This window comes from Typha angustifolia, chromosome 1, assembly GCF_048772165.1.
Source record: "Typha angustifolia cultivar Huaian chromosome 1, ASM4877216v1, whole genome shotgun sequence".
NCBI classification, from domain to species: Eukaryota; Viridiplantae; Streptophyta; class Magnoliopsida; order Poales; family Typhaceae; genus Typha; species Typha angustifolia.
In genome coordinates, this window is record NC_133239.1 from 5,518,495 (window position 1) to 5,538,524 (window position 20,030).

Sequence of the window (20,030 nt, forward strand, 5' to 3'; positions counted from 1 at the left end):
TACATAGGTTGTGCACTCTTTAATTCAATGAGATCTTGATGTACCATGTTAGTTATACTTCACTAACTCACTATTCGAGTCTTTTTGTCCAATTTCTCTTATTTGTTGTATAATAGTAAGAAAACTGGATTTCCCTTTTTATATATTGCTATCTTGTGTCTCTTGCCACATGTTGAAATCTAACTTCCTTGGTCATACATGGTTGACACTGATGCATAAATCAGAAATCAAACTCTATAGCAGTTTATTCTAGAAAACAACCTAGATTGCGTGGTTTGATGAGTAATTTGCAAGATGGAGCTATCGCAACCAAAGAAATTTGCTCAAAAAAGGGAAAGATTACTCTTAGACAAGCAAGGTAATCAAGACTGTAGCTAATATCACTGTGAAACAAATTGTGGTTCTTGTGGGTTGTTCTTACTTAGTAGGCAAGATAGGAGGCCCCTTGGAATAGTATTGTAGTTCCAAATGCCTATAAAATAAATCATCTATTTTGCAGATCATATACGTAACTATAGCATCGGGATTTGAATGTGTATAATTGTTTATTGTTTACACTTGGATCTTCAGTCCCACTATATTCCCAACAATAACTTTGATAATGTTGATACTTGAGTTTTTCCGGCAAACTATTGTAATTTTCTTGAAGAGACTTTTTGTTGTAGAAATGAATTGAGAAATTAGTATAGCACATAGGTAAGAAAATTCATTGACTCTTTGAACAAAGTAAGAATAAGAAGACGAAAAAGGATAGAAAAGTCTTTTGAATCCTAATTTATTGACGCATCGGTGATTGGATGGTGTGATTCAAACATTGATACATATAGTGCTTCTTCATGTGACAATTACATTTCTCGCAAACAGGAATCCTTTCATTCAGATCCTCAACATCAGGACTGATGATAAAGTACTCGCAATGATCTACCAGTGAGGGAGGGTCGAGAGCTTTCCTCATTGCACCCAAGAATCCAAACTTGCTTATTTTTGGCTCCCAAACATGAAACTCTGATAAAAGTTCCAAGGCCTTGTTCCCAGGAAGTTTGACAATTTCAGTTGATGCTCTTTCACTTAAAAGTAACCAACTTGTATGTTCTGAACTAAAATTCAACAAAGAGTTGACTTCTCCCATTATAGAGTCTGATTCAATTGCATATCCAAGATGTAATTTTGAACTATGCATGCTCTTTAGTCATGACCAAAACATACAAATTTTTGTAAAGGACAAGAAACTGCTCAAGTTTTCTTTTGCAAAAATTGATAAAATGTCTCTTGTTTGTTCACGGTACTTGCTTCCAACATATACTAACTCTACAAATTTTCCATACCTATTGATTTTATTCATCTTGTTAGTGAGTTCTCGAATCCATCTTAGGTCATCACTTCCATAGATACAAATATTCCTTCTATCTTCTATCTGTAACAACAAAATTTGTATTACAATTGGTAAACAAAAGATAAGTGAAATTTGAGATTGTGAGGATGTTTTAACCAATCAAATTCTTATAGGAAAGGTACATTGGGTTCTTTCACATGCTAAGGTATAAAAATATTATTTTAAGACATGATTTTTAATATTCTCCTAAACTTAATAACTGCTAATTACTATTAGAATGTAAAATATAAAAACCGCTGTTCTTGAACAACTTAAGTTTTTAGAGTAGCTCGTAAGTTGACATAGTATTAGAGCAAAGGTCTTTGGTTCGAATACTACTAGTTCCATATGTTGTTTAAAATATAAAACGTCATTCATTTAAATCAAGTAAACTTCACGGGCCTATTAAAATGTCAAGCTTAGAATACAAAATATAAAAAAATTATTATTCTCTAACATCTTAAGCTTTTAGAATAATTGATAAGCTAACATGGTATTAAAGCACAGACTCTAAGTTCGAATCCTGTTAGACTCATATGTTGTTTAAAATGTGAAATCTCTACTCATTTCAATGAAGTCCACTTCTTTGGTTTATCAAAATGTCTAAAGCTCAAATGTGAGAGGGAATGCTAGAATATAAAATATAAAATTCACTATTCTCTAACAGTGTAAGAGTAATTAGTGAGTTGACAACAACTAAGTAATAAAGATATCTCCTTTAGGCCCATTTGATCCTTATTTTATATTTTTTTATGCAGTAGTGTTGCACACTTTGTTATCTTTTATTTGTCTACATGTTTTGAATAGAGGTCGCACGCGGAAAGGTGTGTTAAAGGTATGATATGTATTATTAGTCCGTTATTTAACAACTTAAACTAATAGGTCAACTCATTATCTAACACATAAAATGGCATAATAGTTGTAGTGCTAAATGAAAATTGTAATCTCTGTGGAATGCGCTAATAATCACGAAGACCTAGAAAAGCTATTATAGGAAGAAACTTTTAGGCTTCATTCATCAAGTCGTGTTGATAGGAAAGATTTTGGAGGTTTCCAACTTGAATTGACTTACCACTTTTGGAGGGTCAAAGTTATGATGCCTTTATGAAGTAAGCTCTATTGTACATTAAGCTGGTAAACTTTTGTATTTAAATTGATATTTCCCCTAGAATGGATAAACATATGTATCTACCAAATATGTCTTGCAGGGGGGTTAACCGAAAGATCCATGGGGTTTAATGAGGGAACATATTAGTCATCCTTTCCCTTTAGGATTTTCTTAATACCTCTTGTCTTTCTTCTCTTGTAGTTTTGTTGTTGCACCAGTCTTGCAAGTGTTGATCAACGTTTCCTAATTAACTAAATTGACTATCAATTTTCAGATCTAAGCCAGCTAAGGAATCAGTAATTCTGTGACTGATCGATTTTGCACAACTTGTCAGATTTCCATCAATTCCAGGGTCACTTTTCTCTATCTAACTAGATCTTATCACAACTATTACTCCTTATATTAGGATTTAGATGGACAGAGATGCTAAATTGACTGCCTTTATATATTGCAGGAAGCAACAACAAGTGATGGCTAGACAATACAAGTTTTAGGGCGAAGATGTAAATAATGAGAAAGAGGAGAGAGCTGATAAGGACCCGGAAAGAGGAAAAAGAGGAGAGAGCTGGTAGGGGCTCTTTTTCGTACAACCAGGTCGATATCATTTTCAATGATGTGTGCTCATTATTTTGTATTCTATATTTTGAAAGCTAAGATAGTATTTTAGAAAAGTGTTAAAATCCAAAGCATGGTTAATACTAATAATAAGGATAACATCTAATAATATATCTTAATACTTCAGTATATCTTGCGATATACTATATCTCTTAATAACTACACTAATAAACGTGTAGAAAGCAAAACAGAAGAATAGTGATAAAAACATAGCTTAAGGCTAAGCAACTTCTTATTAATTCACCAAATATAAAACAGGCTCAAGGGGTTTTGGGTTTCATGTAATTGACAAAGCTACATTTATATGCATATCTATGCATCCTAACTGTAATATGAAACAAGGATTGTCGTGCCGGTGCACTATCAGCACATGGTATAAGGGGTCGCATGACACCCTCCCTCCTATCTCCTAGCAGCTGGAGGAGGCTATTAATGGAAAAGAGCTTTGCTACGAAGCCGTCAGTCTCCTCTCTTATCATTGCCATAAGAGTCCTTTCCTTTCTTAGCGGTGCCCTAGATGAAGGTTGAAGATGATAGGATTAAGGTTCTAAGTATTGGAGTCAGGATTGGGATTGGCCGTCTAAAAAAACGATATGTATCGGCGGTGTCGGCAGTATTAATAGTTCATATTTATTTATATTTTAAAATAGTTTTTAAATTACATAAAAATTCTAAATTTTTGAGAAAATAATAATAATATATAAATATAAATTATTTATATATAAAGTCTAAAAATTAAAAAAATAAATATTAATTTTTCAATCTCTCTCTATTTCTACCACTCACACTCTCTCTCCCTGTAAGAACTAAAAAGAAGGGGTCGCACGTGCAATGCACGTGCACCCCCCCTTCCCCTCCCTTCTCCTTCGCAGCTACACGACGAAGGGGTGGTCGGGTGATTTTGGCCACTCTGAATCCAAATTTGATCTCAAATAAAGGTCCAAAAAGCAATCCTATAAATTAAAACCCTAACCTTAGTATTTGGGGATACGTCATTCTCTCTCTCTCTCTCTTTCCTTCCCGTCGGAGCACCCACCTTGGGATTAAACTGTCGAAGCACCGCCGAAGCAATTGCAGACCACCATGCGACTTGTCGGTAAGCCATATCCTACCCCTTAAATTTAATTTAAGTTTAATACAGTAGATTAGAAATACCTAATTTGTGAGATTGCCGGTGTTTCTCTCTCTCTCTCTCATCAGTCCCTTTGGGATAAAAAAGGCAGACTCGAGCAACCCGAGTCTTGGCTTCATCCTTTAAGCTATTGGATTTGGGTCAAGTTGGATTTCGAATACAAGGGACTCGACTCGACTCGATTTACTTAATTGGATTGGGCCTTTAGTCCAATCTATTTAAGTGGGTGGTTGGGTGTGGGCCAACTACAACCTAGCCCAACCAATTGGTCTTGTTTTGATCCAAATAAGTAATATATTTAGTTTTAAATTTTAGAAATCTTAATATTATTTAATTTAAAATTTTATTGTTATTTATTATTAAAGATAGTGATTTTTAGCATGTGAACTAGAGATTAGAGATTCCAATTATTTTACTTAGACTAGGTGAGTGGGTTCACTCACATATTTATTCATAGTATATTTCGTACCTTTTATCAGACCACGCATTTCTCTATGTGCAAATTTATTTGTTACATTTTTTGTGTGTAATTTAATTATTATAATTCTGTGCATAAAATATATAATTCAGTGCATCGCTTTACTTCGTGTAAATTGCAAATTTTATTAGGGAATAATATAGATGATATTAGTATGATTTAGAACAGTCTTGGTATAGATCGCTTGCGATTTTCTATGGTAACTCAAAGTTTAATTGGAAATCTAGGGGAAAGTCTTATTTCAAATCACTACGGTGACTTTCTTATGTAACTCTGGCGAGGTTAGTAAACAATCCCAAGATAGATCAAAAGACTTTCTGATGTAACTAATCTCTCTCAACGATTAGTGGAACAGATAGAGTACGTTTATCAATAGTGATACCTCCTGATGACCATAACCGAATTAGCTATAAGGAAACGACCTAAGCATCATCTTGAGGTGATTTCTAGTTGATGTAGATTCATAGGGTATAGACTCAATATAGACAATATTGAGAAAAATTTTAGTATGTTGAAACTTAGCATGTTACGAGATATGACTTTCTATTATTATTATTATCATTATTATTGTTACTTTAAGAACATGCTTAGTAGAATTGACATTTTATATCATTGAATTTGGATTTTTATTTAATGTTATAAATTTTAGATTTATTTGGCTTTCGAGTAAATTTCACTCACTGAGCTATAGTTGTTAGCTCATGGATCTTCCTCTTCTAATATTTTAGGTAATGGTCAGCGTGGCGATTAAGCGAGATGCACCGGAATTTTACCTCCACTTAGGACCTACCTTTTTACCTTTCCGTTCTTTTGGTCTTTATGTTTTAGACTAATTATTAATTCAATTTGTTTAGAGACGCATTAATGATGACATTGGTTATTTTCATTATGATTGGGTTAAATTATATAAATTAAATTCTTTTAATTTATTAATTATTGTCATTGTGTACTTAGAAAGTATTAGTAAGGCTTTGTGTATCTTAAGTGTATTGAGATATATGATCGGTCATGATTCCAATTTCGAGTCATGACACTTTCTCTCTCACATAAATAAAAAAAATTCTTACCTTCTCTTCTACTAATTCTCTTTTATCAAACTCTCTTCCCCACTACCCCTCTCTCTTGTTAAACTCTCTCCGCTACTAACTCTCTCCTACTACCTCTCTTTATCATCAAACTCTCTCCCCCACTAAAACTCTCTCCCATTACCTCTTTGTTATTAAATCTCTCCTTTAAAAATAATTCTCTTTCCCTCATCCTCTCCCTCTCCCTCACCAACTACTTCCTCTCTCCCTCTCTCTCTCCCCCCCTAGCACTCTCACTCTTGCTCCCACACTCTCTCTCCCCCTCCCCCCACCAAGTCGATATAGGCTATTTTCTTCCTTTATTCTCTCTCTCTCTCTCTCCTCTCTCTCTCTCTCTCTCTCTCTCTCTGATGAGCTCTCTTTCTCCTTTTTTCTCTCCCGATTTCAAGTATCAGCTGATCTTGACCCGAAATGGATCGGGTATCGGTCTATCAGATCGAAACCCTAGTTAGGATTGGCTATGGTTGATCTTGATCCATTTCGGCCGATCTCACTTGGGATCGGCCAAAACTAGTTTCCATGGATAGGAGTAGGGCAAATGACACATGGGATAAAAGTATAAATGATCTACTTTATAGATCTAACTTAAAGTATTAGATATGAGCGCGATAGCTTGGGGAGGAGATTATTCCGTGGTGGATGCTCCTCTTCTTCTCTTGGATGGGACCGGCAATGGAGCCCCTATTCTTTCGGCATGGTCTGCAAGTGTGTGGCCGGCATGACAATTGTTGATATGAAAAATCACTTTTTATCTTATAAATGTTATAATATAGCCTTCCCAAGTGCCAATTTAGGCCCATAAGTAGCATCTTGACATCTACTCAAATTAATTCTTAGAAAAAGACAGTTGCTCAACCTTTGGTAAGAAGAGAAGAGGGAAGGATCTTAAGGTTTTGCTCATGTTAATTTCTTATTTAAAGCTATTGATGCAACATCTAGAAATACATGAAACCAAATGGCCCCTCAATGAGATCCTTGATAATCCCTCAGTGAACACACCGCCATTTCATCTTTATGGAGTGGTTAATTGGCATGACTTACGTACCTCGCCCTAACTAGGGATCCGAGTGAATTGTTGTAGTACTATTCATTGATATAAGAATTATAAGGTCATATAATATTTTATTATTATAATAATTGATATCCTAATGTAAGTACATTTTTGTTAATTATAAAAGAATTGCAAAAGGACAAGAATGAGCTTTGCTAGAATAAATGCATGTAGCATCTTTTTGAATATGGTTGCTAGAAGACCACAAGTTAAGGTTTAAGGTCATTATTGGGTTAGCTCATAGAGACACAAATAATCTTGTTGCTATCCTACACAAAAGATGATGCCTAATCAAAATCAGGCCGGTCCGATCACATTTGATTTGACTAGTATAAAGGTCTTGTACTAAGATTTTTTGGCATATTTACAACTATGTCAGACTAAGGCCAATCTATTATGCTTGTTGGGCCAGCAAGATCTTCTACAAATGATTAATAATGTACCTTTGAGATTCTTTTTCTATATAATCTGTACGATGAAAATGTTGTGCCATTCTTCCCTTCAAATGCATTTTCTAAAACGGATTCCCATGTCAATATCACGTGCTTGTCCGCACACCCTTACTGTGCGACTGGCACACATCTAAATAGGCTTTTAAGGTTATACATATTTTATGTTCTAATAAACATATTAAAGATTGCATTTGAGTCTTTTATCCTTAGATAATATTGTAAACGATTTAAATATAACAATAATCAAGTAGAAATATGATTCAACTAATAATATCAAATAACTTTCCTTTCCTTGTTTCCTATATGTGAAGAGTATTTTATATGGATCTATCATAAAATGGTAGACCTATGTAGAGTGACTCTTGCAAATGATAGATCTAACTTCACTATGCTACATAATGATTAATCTTGGATTTAGTTTCTAAACTGAAGAATTTAGGAAGAGAAATTAAGAAAAGCATATCTTTTGATGAGATTTGAAGTTCTCATCCTTCGTTCAACTTATCTCCTAGATCTCACTTTCTCCTGATTTTCTTTTCTTAGTTTGGTAAATAAGCTTGTTAACAAAGAAATTTCCAAAAAGAGTTTCATTGAGTGATACAGGTGTTACAGACACACTCTGGCACAGGACAGCACATGTCAGCTTAGGGGAGTGTCATCGACTTGCCCCATACAGTGCCGACTATCTAATATTATTACGTGTGCACTAGTAGGTCTTCCTTTGCTTCACTATGAATGAACTTTCAACTTCATTGTTTCCTTGCTGTTTAATTTCCATGACTAGGTTAATTTGAAGTTTCTATATTATCTGATTTACACTAGGTTAGGACTAGATATTCCTTTAGGGGATGGATCAAGTATGGATCTATATTTATAGTTCCAGGTAGTTTTTGATAAGCCTAGGATTGCCTTTTCTATTTAGTCCTTCCTTACTAGTTGAACTAGGAGAAAAAATAACTTATGCTTCAAAATCTTTTTTGTCACAATATGCTGTATCATCTTGGCAACATATTTTTGTTGAATTAGTAAATTTATTACATTACTATGGAAAGGAAAACTAAATGAAGAAAATAAAAGGAAGTAATGAGTTTTTAAGTACTTAGTAAGAGCATAGTCATCCAAATGAAGAGAGTTCTTTAACCTTTCCTAAGTTCTATAAGTATATTTTCAACTTTCAAGTTACAAGTTAATGGCACTTATTATGTTTTCTTACTATAATATCATAAACATTAGTTTGGTTAATACGAAATAGTGTTGCATTACGGAGCTAGGTTGAGAAACATACCCAGTAGGATATGATGGGGTCAAGATCATCAACTAGAAATTCCACAGTCCAGCTTTGTTCTTTCCACAGATCTCTTTCACGTGAAACTGAAAAAGGGTAAGCTTTTGTTCCCCATATTGATATGGCATTGATTGCATTTATTGATTTGATCTTTCCTTCACTATCTAGAACTACCATCAATGGATCCCCTTGATACTGCCACACTTCTTGGAAAAACTGTATGGCTGATGAAGACAAATTTGAAGGTTCGTATAGGGAATACCATGGTAAGATGTCTATCATCTCATGAAATGTCTTCCTTTCATCGGCAGACCACTGTGCAGACTTTGCAATAGGAACCCAAACAATCTTGAAGGAAATCTCTGACCCATAATGTGGGCCATTATCAAGTTGTTGTTCCAGCAGGAGTAGTTCTTCTAGACATAATTCCACACTTGATATAAAGATTATAACCTCCTCTTCTCTAAGCACATCAATACCTACCTATACAATCACCGTAAGGAAGAGGATCAGTTCCTAATAGATGCATGACTAGTTAATGAAATATAAGCAACATAGGAAATAATTTTATATAAGATAAGAAAAACAACCAACAAACAAATATGATTCATCTCATAGAGTGTAAGGCATTGTTGAGCTGGGATAATGCTCTAAACATTAATATATTAGAATTGGTAGTAAAGTAATTTCTGATATGATACTAACCTTTTTGTTTGAGAGGCAGTCCAAAAGTGGGCATTCATCCTTTAGGGCAAATAATGTCCTCAAAATTTTTTGTTTATCTAATTGGTTGTCCTCAAAGGACTGCAAGAGACTTGAAAACACATTTTTCTCTGATAAAACAGAAATGAAGAAAACCAATGTAAGTTTGAGAAAGATAATTTATAAAAATTAGGAAGTTTCAGATCACAATATATATAGAAATGCTCATTTAGCTACACTATCAAGGCTTAGTTTAAAACTCGTTGAAATTCATGTAAATGGTATACTCATTAAGCTCATAGAATGAAAGGACATTTGTATCCAATGTAGTTGAATCCCTGAAATTCATGTAAATACTCAGTACTATATTCATTTAGCTCATAGAACGATGGAGCAATTGTACCCAATGTAGTTATATGAAGCAATGAACATCTAGTACTTTTGTGTGGTACATGTCAGAACCAAAAAAAAAAAAGTAAAAATAAAAATAAAATTAGGAGTTGAGAGAGAAGGGTGCACATGCTCTGCACGTGCAGCCCCTCCCCTCTCCCTCTCCGGCACGCGACGAGGCGTTGGGCAGAATCGGGCCTAATCCGGATTGGATTAGATTAGGATTTTTTCTTAATCTATAAATTAAAACCCTAATATCTTTTCTCTCTCTGCTTGACCATCTCAGCCCTCTTCTCTCTCTTCTTCCTCCCCTCTTTCGCTTTCCTCTTTCTCACCGTCGGAGTCGTCGCTGTAGGATCGGCCCGTCGCAGTGCCGCCGGAGCCATCGGAGACCACCACACGACTCGTTGGTAAGCCCTCTCCCGCCTATAAATTTTAATTAAAGTTTAATAGGGTAAATCGAAAATACCTAATTTGGGGATTTCGGCTCCACCGGCAAATCTGGCCGATCGGCGGCTTCGGGTCGCAACGGCATCATCACCAGAAGCTTCGTGCTCCAAGCTCGGTATTGGTGATATCTTCTAGGGAGCCCTCGTGGCTCCAATCGACGTCGGCCTCGGTGGCAGCCGTCGGTGGTGGGTTCTCCTCCACCACGTGAGAACGACGAAGAGAGAGAGAGAGAGAGAGAGAGAGCGGGAGCCGGTCGTGAACCGTCGTCGGTAGAGTCGCCTGCGGCCACTCACTCTCCCTCGATTCCTCCCTTCCTCACGTTGGGCGCAAGAAGGAAGAAGAACGGGTTGGTTGGCTCGGGTTAAACCCGAGCCAACCCCTTTTCTATTAAATTTTGGGTTCGGGTTTGGGTTGGATTTCGGATCCAAAAACCCGACCCGAACCGAACCATTTATTTGGGTGGGCTGCGGGCTAACCCACAGCCCTACCCAATTAATTTTGGTTGGGCCTTGGCCCAGCTCAATTGGTTATTTTTTTTTGAATTGGGCCGGGCTAGCATTAGCCCAGCCTAATTCAATGAGTAATTAAACTCATTTTAGTTCTTTTTAGTTTTTTTAAAATTTTAAAAATATTGATATTATTCAAATTAAAAGAATTTTATTATTATTTATTATTTAAGGTGGTGATTTTTAGTACGTGAGCTAGAGATTTGAGATTTCAGTTGTCTTGCCTAGACTCAGGTAAGTGGGTTCATTCACATATTTAATTTATTATATTTCGTACTTTTGTCACTCTATGTAAATTTTCTGTGTGCAAATTATTTATTTCACCCCTTACGTGCAAAAATTTAATTGTTACGATTCTTGTGTGCAAATCTATTTATTTTATCCTTACGTGCAAAAAATTTAATTGTTATATTTTCTGTGTGCATTTAATCATTATACTCAGTGCATCACCATACTTCGTGCAAATATTGAAATTTGTGAAAAGAAAAATGAGACTAGTATTGGTACGACTTAGAGAACAGTCCCGGTATAAATCGCTTGCGATTTTTCGTGGTGACTCAAGTTTATTTAAAAGTCTAGGGAAAAGTCATAAATTAGATCACTGCGGTGACTTTCTTAGGTGACTCTGGCGGGGTTAGGGAACAGTCCTAGGATGAATGAGAAAATTTCTTAGGTGACTCTAACGTCTCTTAACGGTTAGAGAAAAAGACAGTGTGTTGATCACAGAGTGATACTATCTGATGACCCTTACCGGATCAACTATGAAGAAAAGTCCTGAGCGTCATCTCGAGGTGACTTCTAATTGATGTGGATCCATAGAGTTTAGACCCATTGAGGCATATGATAGTATAAATATTGCAAAGATGTTAATATCTTGAAAACGTGCAAGATTACAAGTTATGACTCTCTCTATTGTTATCATTGTTATTATTTAGAGAGCATACCTATTCCATATATTTATGGATATTCTTGCTTTTAGTTTAATCTTTTTCAGCATTAATATAATGTAGAATTTATTTGGTTTTCGAGTGATTCCACTCACTGAGCTATAGTTGTTGGCTCATGAATTCTATTTTTTTGTATTTATTTATCCATTTCAGGTAATAGTCAGCGGGGTGACTGAGCAAGATGTACGTGGACTTCACCTCCACTTAGGATTTACCTATTTACTTTTTCGCTCTTTTAGATTTTATGCTTTAGATTAGAAGTTTTATTTATTTAGTTTAGAGACTCAAAAACATTAACACTGTTTTATCTTTATTGTAATTAGTTTTAAAATTTAATAAAGCATATTTTTATTTATTTTGCCATCGTACACGTAGAGAGTATTAATAAGGCTTCGTGTATCTCAAGCATATTAAGATGCATGGCCAGTCATGATTCCTATTTTCGGTCGTGACAGTACACAAGACTTTAAAAGATTATAGGTGGTAAATTAGCAAGAAATGGGTCAAGTAACATCTATGGTAGGCAGGTGCTTGGGCATGGCTCAAAATTCAAGACAGTTAAAAAATAAACAAACAAAAGAAATAATATTTAGAGAAAACGTAAAAATTAGTGCCTCATTTATGTTATTTTTTTTCAGTTCTTACCATGGTTCATCGGATTGGCCGATTCCAATCTAGGCCTAATCTGAACTTTCTATATTTGTTTCTCTCTTTCACTCTTCTCACTCTCTTACTCTCTATCTTTCTTTCACGTTTTCTTTCTTTTTTTCTCTCCTTACTATATAGCAATTATTTTTTTTACAGAGAGATCTAGTTCCAATGAACTCTGATGAACTCTGATAAACTCTGACAAACTCCGGTATATAATTTTTTAAATTATTTTTTATTTTTCTCTCAATTTTTTTTATTTCTTTCGTTTTCTCCATTTTTCTTTTCTTTTCTTCTTCTTCTTCATTGCACTATGGTTTTTCTTTCTCTTGTTTAATTTTTTTTTTACTCACTCTCTTTCTAATCTATTCTTCTTTTTAATTTTTATTATACCATAGTTTTTCTTTCTTTATTTTTTTATTTTTGGTAAACTTTTTTCTAAATTTTTAGAAGTTTTCCTACATTTTTAAATAATATTTAGAATTTTACATAATTAAAAAGTCCAACTAGATCCCGATATGTATCGTTTTTTCGGAAGGTCGATCCCAGTTTCGATTTTTCGAACCTTGGTTCTTACCCCTATGCTTTATTTATTTCTCTCTCTCTTCTCTCTTTTTCTCCTTTTCTTTCTTGATGTTCTCTTCTCCTTTTCTCTCTTCCAATTTGGTTTCTTTCAACCAAAATGATCAAAACTTGGTTTATCCAGTTGGTGATACCCTACCGAAAGTAGTCTATTAAGATCGGAATCGGCTGAAACTGAGAATCATGGTCTTTTACCATCTTCTTTATGACAATTTCATTTATCACTAGTAATCATCATTTGTAGTCCACATTTGATATTTTTGAATCTCAATATCATAATAACTAAGGTAAAACGAGTATCTACAACGGTAAATAACTTTAAATTTACAAGTTCATTTGAAAATGGCAAGTTACAGAGAGTGTTGTATGATAAAGTTTTTAATGCATATCACATTCCCTACTACAATAGATATTCAACCGCACTTATAAAAAGTTATCTCATTTCCCTCAATGTTTTTTGGTGATATATATATATATATATATATATATATATATATATATATATATATATATATATATATATATTAATACAAGATTAAATATATGGACAATACATGGTGTCCAAAAAATACGAGAATAATGAGCCTTTATAAGCATCCCTACTGACTTACAAATATGAGCATTATCAGTAATGAGTTATATCACATTTTGTGCCAAAATCTATTCAATTACTTTGCTGATCATAAAAAATATATCTTTATACTACCCTTCATTATTTATAACTCTAAAACATGGGACTGACTCTTAGTCATTGCCAAAAAGTTGATAAGAGGTTTTCTTTGTCCATCTGTCTAGCTATCGCACACAATACTAATTCCTTTTTCCTTTAACATGCTTTTAACGGGTTCTAATAACCTTTCAATGTTTGCCCTTTCTTGTTGGAGGAGCATCATTTTCAATATTATATCTAAGAGGTAAATAACTTGCTATCCGACTACTAGCTACAAGAGTATAAAACTTGAACATAATATGAGTTTCTAGCAAGATAAACTTGACAGAGTAGAATATTCTAGCAATTTTACAGTGTAGTTGATTACGAGAAACCATATTAAATGGCTTCTCAAGAGCTATTTCCCTATTTATCCTTCTCTTCTTTGATCCATAGGGTATGTTAGAAGAAGTGATTCCAAAGGGCATACTAGAAGTATATTGAGCTTATTTTGGCAACGACACTAGCCTAGGCATAGAGTTCCTCATTTTAATGGTTATTTACTATAGGACATGGTTTGATTTCACATCTAGTAATTCTCATCACATGAGCTTTCAACTTATAATAAGATCCTCTTTATGTTTGTTGATAGTAAATTACATTGAAACCTAGTATTCGCTCCTCTTTCTCCCATCCTTTCTAATTTAGTTGCATATTTCTAAAGTGGAGCACTGTTATCTGCTCCACTACTAGTATTGGAACTCATACTTTCAGTCGTCATTTATCTATAGTAATATGACATCAAAGAAACGTTATACTATTCAACTGTTATTGTCATACAAGAGATAAAACAAAGAAGGGACTAACCATTCTAATATTATACTATTCAACTGTTAGTTAAGCATTCTAAAAACATTCTACTAACCATTCTAACAACGATTTAACATAAATAGGGACTGATGCAATCAGAGAAGAAAAATCTATGGAGGAGAGGAGGGACTAGTGCAGTTGAATGGAACAGAGAAGGAGAAAAACACAAGAACACTAGCATGAGAAGGAATGGGAAAGTCAAGGGAGAAAAAGAAAACAGAAATTAGATAAAAGTAAAGAAAAATCGGCTTGCGAAGGGGACAAGGGAAGCCAAGGGAGGAGAAGGATCCTCTATGAGAAGCTCCACGTCGAGAAGGAAGACCAACGTTGAGGAAGGAAGACTGACGTGAGAGAAGAAAATCAGGGAAGAAGAATACCAAATCGTCATCGAGAGAAGAGCACTGCTATTGAGAGAAGAATGCACCGTCGCTATTGAGAGAGAGTAAGAGAACAGGAGGGAAGGGATAATGAGAACTAGGACACACCATTGACCGAGAAGGAAAGGTGATCATTTTTTTTCTCTTAGTTTAAATAACAGGTAAAGCTTAACAGGTTTAAAAACATTGAACCTATGCAATTAGTACTCACCCGATTACCCAATAAGCCCAAAATGTATCCCAAATGTATCGACAATATATCCAGCCGCATCCCCACTATATCCAGAAATTAAAGTGAATTATTTTAAATACAAATACTTCCAAAACATTTCAGATATGTATTGGGGCTGTATCTGACCATCTCCTTATCCGATACCTATTAGATATGGATACTCCATGCATATTGGAGTTTCTGTGCTTCCTAGGGACAGACTTTATCGAATATGACTAGAAATCAATTGTTGTTGATCTTGATGCTTGCTTATTTATTGTTGACTAACCAATAGCAGTGCTCTTCTCTCGATATATGTCATTTAGGGGTAAAATCAAGGTTTCGAAACTCGGTATTTGAATTGAGATCAATTACTAGAAAAAATGACACATATCGGTTGTATCAGTCTCATCGGCTGTCTGTATCGGTTTTGACTATTTTTTAATTATGTAAAATTTTAAATATTATGTAAAAATTCAAGAAAATTTCTAAAAACAAAAAAATAAGAAATAGATATTAGTCATATATGAAGCTTAAAAACTAAAGAAAAAACTTACTTAAAATCATGATAAATTTTTACTTAAACTTAACAAATTTTTATACTCCTAAATAACTACTGTAAAACAACAGTGAAAAGATAGATCTCTCCCTTCACTATTGTTCTGCAACAGTAAGAAAATGAGAGTAAAAAATGAGCGAAGAAGAGAAGATAAATAAGAAAAAATAAAAAACACTCACTCGAGTTCATTAGAGTGTAGAGTAGTCGGAGGAGCTCATTAAATTAGACACCCGATGAGCTCAGTGAAGAATGAGGAATAGGAGAAGAGTGTGTCTGTAAGAGATAGAGAGTAAAAATTAAAAATTTAAATAGAAGGTAGTTGAGGACATTAATTACTAATGTCTCCTAAGATTAGATTCATTTTAGATTTGACATGAATCTTAAAAAAATTAGTTTTGGCCTATTTGGCCTATCTAGTCATAGGATTGTGATCAGGTATGGCCAACCCCGATCTGGATCGGCTGATTTGACTTAGGATCAGCCAATTTGGGGAACCATGGGTAAAATGAATCATGGAGGGTGAGGGTTTAATGAACAAGTTAAACTTGAAGGTGAAATTATTATTAAAAGTTGAAGTGAGTGTTCTAAAGCCTATGTAGAGAATTTTACTATCATAAGTTTTCATCAACCAGCTGTGATGTAGGACAAAGTAGGGGGATCCTATGTGATGGTGGACCTTCAGATTGAGATGAAACAAGGGATGATAAAATGTAAAAGATGAACAGAACAAGAGAGATAACATGGCACAACTGGTCAAAAGAAACTTCTTTTGATAAATCAATCATTAGTTATAAATTTAAGTCCTTTTTATAAGACAGTCCAAACATACTCCATAAGAAAACTAAGTTTTTAATCTAATAGGACTTTAAATAAACTAAACAAACCATAATTTGATACACTTGCTCTACTACATTAGCAAAGTGCCATTTCTACAGTTTTGATATAGTAAAATTCAGGAGCAAAATTATAGATAAAATAAATTCTTGGCCTAAGACTTAACTAAACTTGATCCTAGACTTTCATCCTTCAACAAACTGTAAAGTGGCATATGAAAATGGATGAAGGGTCCAATCTCATGTGTTTGGCACCACTAGTAAGAAAATGAATTGCAGTAAATATGTTTAGACCTTGGAGACGATTGGTCTTAATTAAATGAGGTGGAATGGAGTGCTCTGGCATTCGAAACTTGCTATTTGCTGTTCTTCTGATTATTAGGTAGTTAGATAATTTTACATGTAGATCTACTTTCAAGTTGTTTAAGAAATTGGCATTTAGGGTACAGTATTATATTCTACTTTTGTTCTTGTAGATGTGCTATCTTATAAAGAAAATAATGAAGACCTTTATGGCTGAGGCTATGGCTATTCTCAGAAAAACAAGGATTAGCTGCTTCGATGGAAGGGCATTTAGTAAAACAAGGATTTTTTTAATAATATACAATGAAACAACTAAAATTAGTGTTTTATGGAAACCGAGTTTTAATCTTGCATTGCAGAACTCAACACAGAAAACTGGTTTTATAGAAACGAACTTGCAAGCAAACAGCTTTATCATAGATGTACAATGATGTCTTTTGGATGACATGAGGATACTCGATGATAGTGTCTACTAATGGTACTAGTCTCACTTCAAAACACATACTGTATAAGTCAGTCTATAGATCAAAACTAGAGGGAAAAAGAAATGTATTTTGTGCAACTAGAGATAAAGTATTTAATGCAGAAAGTAGCTTAACATGCGGAAGGAAACAAATCATCAAGTTATTTCTCCTTAATGATAATTAAAATGTTGCTTATTTGCAGTTGAAATAGCTCTGAATTTAGTGATCTATTGTGAGGGTCATATTACCTATCTGTTTGTTAAATTCATCATACTGCTTCCTCAGATGACCATTCATGTCACTGACCTTGCAAGCTAGACTCCAAAGCTCCCATGTTGCAGCTATGACATTTGACTCTCTGAAAGGTAGAAGTTGCAACCTTGAATACGTCCACCAGTTGTAAACTCATAATTGCACAGAAGGAATAATTATGTTGTAAAGATTTTAATAATACTGAGTAATATATCATTCTCATACTATTCTCAAAAAAATATTTCATTCTCATAATCTTGAGATAGACTATACAATATTAACAGAGAAGTTACATATAAAAGTCAGTAAAACAAACAAATAAAATCAGGGATAGAAAATGTACTTGCTCTCAAAATTTAATGCAATCAAGCTAGTGATTTGAGAAGCACATTCCACTGCACTTCGGATTACCCAATAGGAAGCCTTATGGATTTGAGTCTTTGGCACAGCCATTTCTTCATGGCCTAGGTTTACATAATTTAGATGGAGAACTTCAAACTCTAAGATGCATTTTGTCACACTGACCATTTTATCCAACAGATATCTCAAAGCCTTAAGCCTTAGCTCAAATAAATTTCTCGGGGTCATGTAATTCCTTTGTCCCTTCAGTGTTGCTATTGACAAGGCCAGACAATTGGTAGAACGGAACTGCATAATGAGCCAAAAGTCCCCATAGGCTATTGCTAATCCTGCAAGTACTATTACAAGCTTTGTACTCCATGAATGACTTCCCAGAAGTTCTAGGACAGCCATTGTTGTTGCATGTAAGAATTGGTTCCCAGAACCACTTTGGAGAATCTGGCATTGAATGCAATGATCTTAAGGAAAAGGATATAGTCATCTACATTGGGAGAGAAGGAAAAATTGAGGAAGCAAAAGATTCATTTCCAGCAAAGTAATTTGCTACCTCAGATGCGATACGGTTGATCGTCCATGCCAGTGTCTTGATGCTGCTGGTAAGTCCAATGTCATATTTACTACTGTTTGCTTGAATTTCTTCTCTGTTTAACTTATTAATCTGTAAAATCAAAGCTATTAGCTGGACAATGTGGGCAAGAATTCATCAGATTCTTTCAGGTGCTACAAAAAATAAGGGAAAACTCTAATGTATGTGATATATGTATAAGTTCAATATGCAGCATAATAACTACTCTGGGTAGATTTCTTTCAGAAAACTAAGATGAGATCTAGTTGAGCATTAGTTGTAGTACACTTGGCATGGGAGCGGCATGGAGTATACTCTCAATCAGATGGATCAATGGAGCAGAATCGACAGTGCTATCATCTGGCAGATGTGTTTGCAGAATTTTCTTCATCAAGATGTCATCACAGCTGGTACCAATATGAAGCTGCTTCATTTGAACAGAATGAACTTTACTGATCAACATGTCCATATATATATATATATTCACTCTGGTCCATCTTATCGGAACGATCCATGAGCCATTGTAATATTCCATCCCCATGTGGTTGCCTCTGAGGCCCACTTTCTTTGAACCAAGTGACCAGTATAAAGAACAAGGTTTATAGTACTGCTAATCTTCAGTTCTGGAAATTGGTTAGAGACATATACTGTTGCTTTTCAAACTCATTGGAAGTGACTCTTCCAGTACAGAGGCAAAGCTATTCTATTTTCCTTTATTTCCTTTAAAGGTTAATTTAAAATGATATCTTTGTTAGAATAAATGATGGCAAATCTTGTTTGAGTCTGTCTAGTTCTTTAGTTTTGAGAGGGTACAAAGTTACCTCATTTGCTTTACAAATTGCAAGATACCAACATCTTCCCCTTTAACAAGCAAATCGAATCCAAGCTTTGACCAACATTGAAGGCTGATATATCTATCAGAGAGTCCAAAGTTAAAGGCAAAAGCTGATTCCTAGTTACTTTTCTTCCTTTCTACTAGTAACTTATTTCCATTTCTCTTCCTGAACTGCTTAAATTAGTATCCTTAAAACATCTTTTAGAAATTACATTGTCCTCCTAAATGATCATACATTAAACTTCACTTGTTCCACATTATAAACTTTAACCTACTGATAGCGATTTAGTCTCCTTTTGTTCGAAAACCAAGGGTAGGTATCTAAGATAAAACCAGGCTGATCACTGTAGACTAGTTGTTAGATTCTACTAGCCCATGTTATAGGCCATAGGTCTGAATCCTCCTATTGATATTGTCCAATTTCTTGACAGTGTTAGTTTAATTGTCCATCTTATCGGAAATGATTAGCTTATTTGTCTAGTCTTTGAATTGGCACGAGGGTTCATAATCTTTGTAAGAAAAGAAGACTAAAAACCAAGATTTACAACCTTAATCTTAATAATGTTCCTTTCCTTGCTATCTTCTTAAACAAGTTGGCATATTTTAACACTTTTCCCTTTTCTTTTTGAAAAAAAAAAAAAAAACCTCAGCAGATCATAGTGCTACAGTTGAATCCTATTTACGATTGATAACTCTACCTCAATGTAAACATTTCAAAAACCTTAGCTTTTACACATACACAACTCTACCTTCATTTCAATCTTCTATATTTTAGCACATACAAGTCTCTCATAAATAGTGCGACTTAATTATACACAAAACTCTAGATTGTACAATATATTTCCTAATATTTATATCCACTAATTTATCGTTATAAAATATTATAGCTACATTTCTAAATGTAATTAAAGAATTTAACATGTGCATGGCACAGCCGATCATGTGCCAT

General features: G+C 34.4%; 1 protein-coding gene across 1 annotated transcript; it reads right to left on the reverse strand.

The window, feature by feature from the left end:
• Positions 1-814: 814 nt before the first annotated feature.
• Positions 815-18,787, reverse strand: LOC140764736 (protein SIEVE ELEMENT OCCLUSION B-like). Its single transcript, XM_073103506.1, has 7 exons — positions 18,533-18,787; positions 18,229-18,339; positions 17,665-18,119; positions 17,318-17,427; positions 9,284-9,411; positions 8,579-9,061; positions 815-1,414 (listed from the first exon to the last, which is right to left on the reverse strand). Exons 1-7 carry the CDS (start codon positions 18,785-18,787, stop codon positions 1,190-1,192), a joined length of 1,767 nt encoding a protein of 588 aa, XP_072959607.1. The 3' UTR covers positions 815-1,189.
• Positions 18,788-20,030: the final 1,243 nt, after the last annotated feature.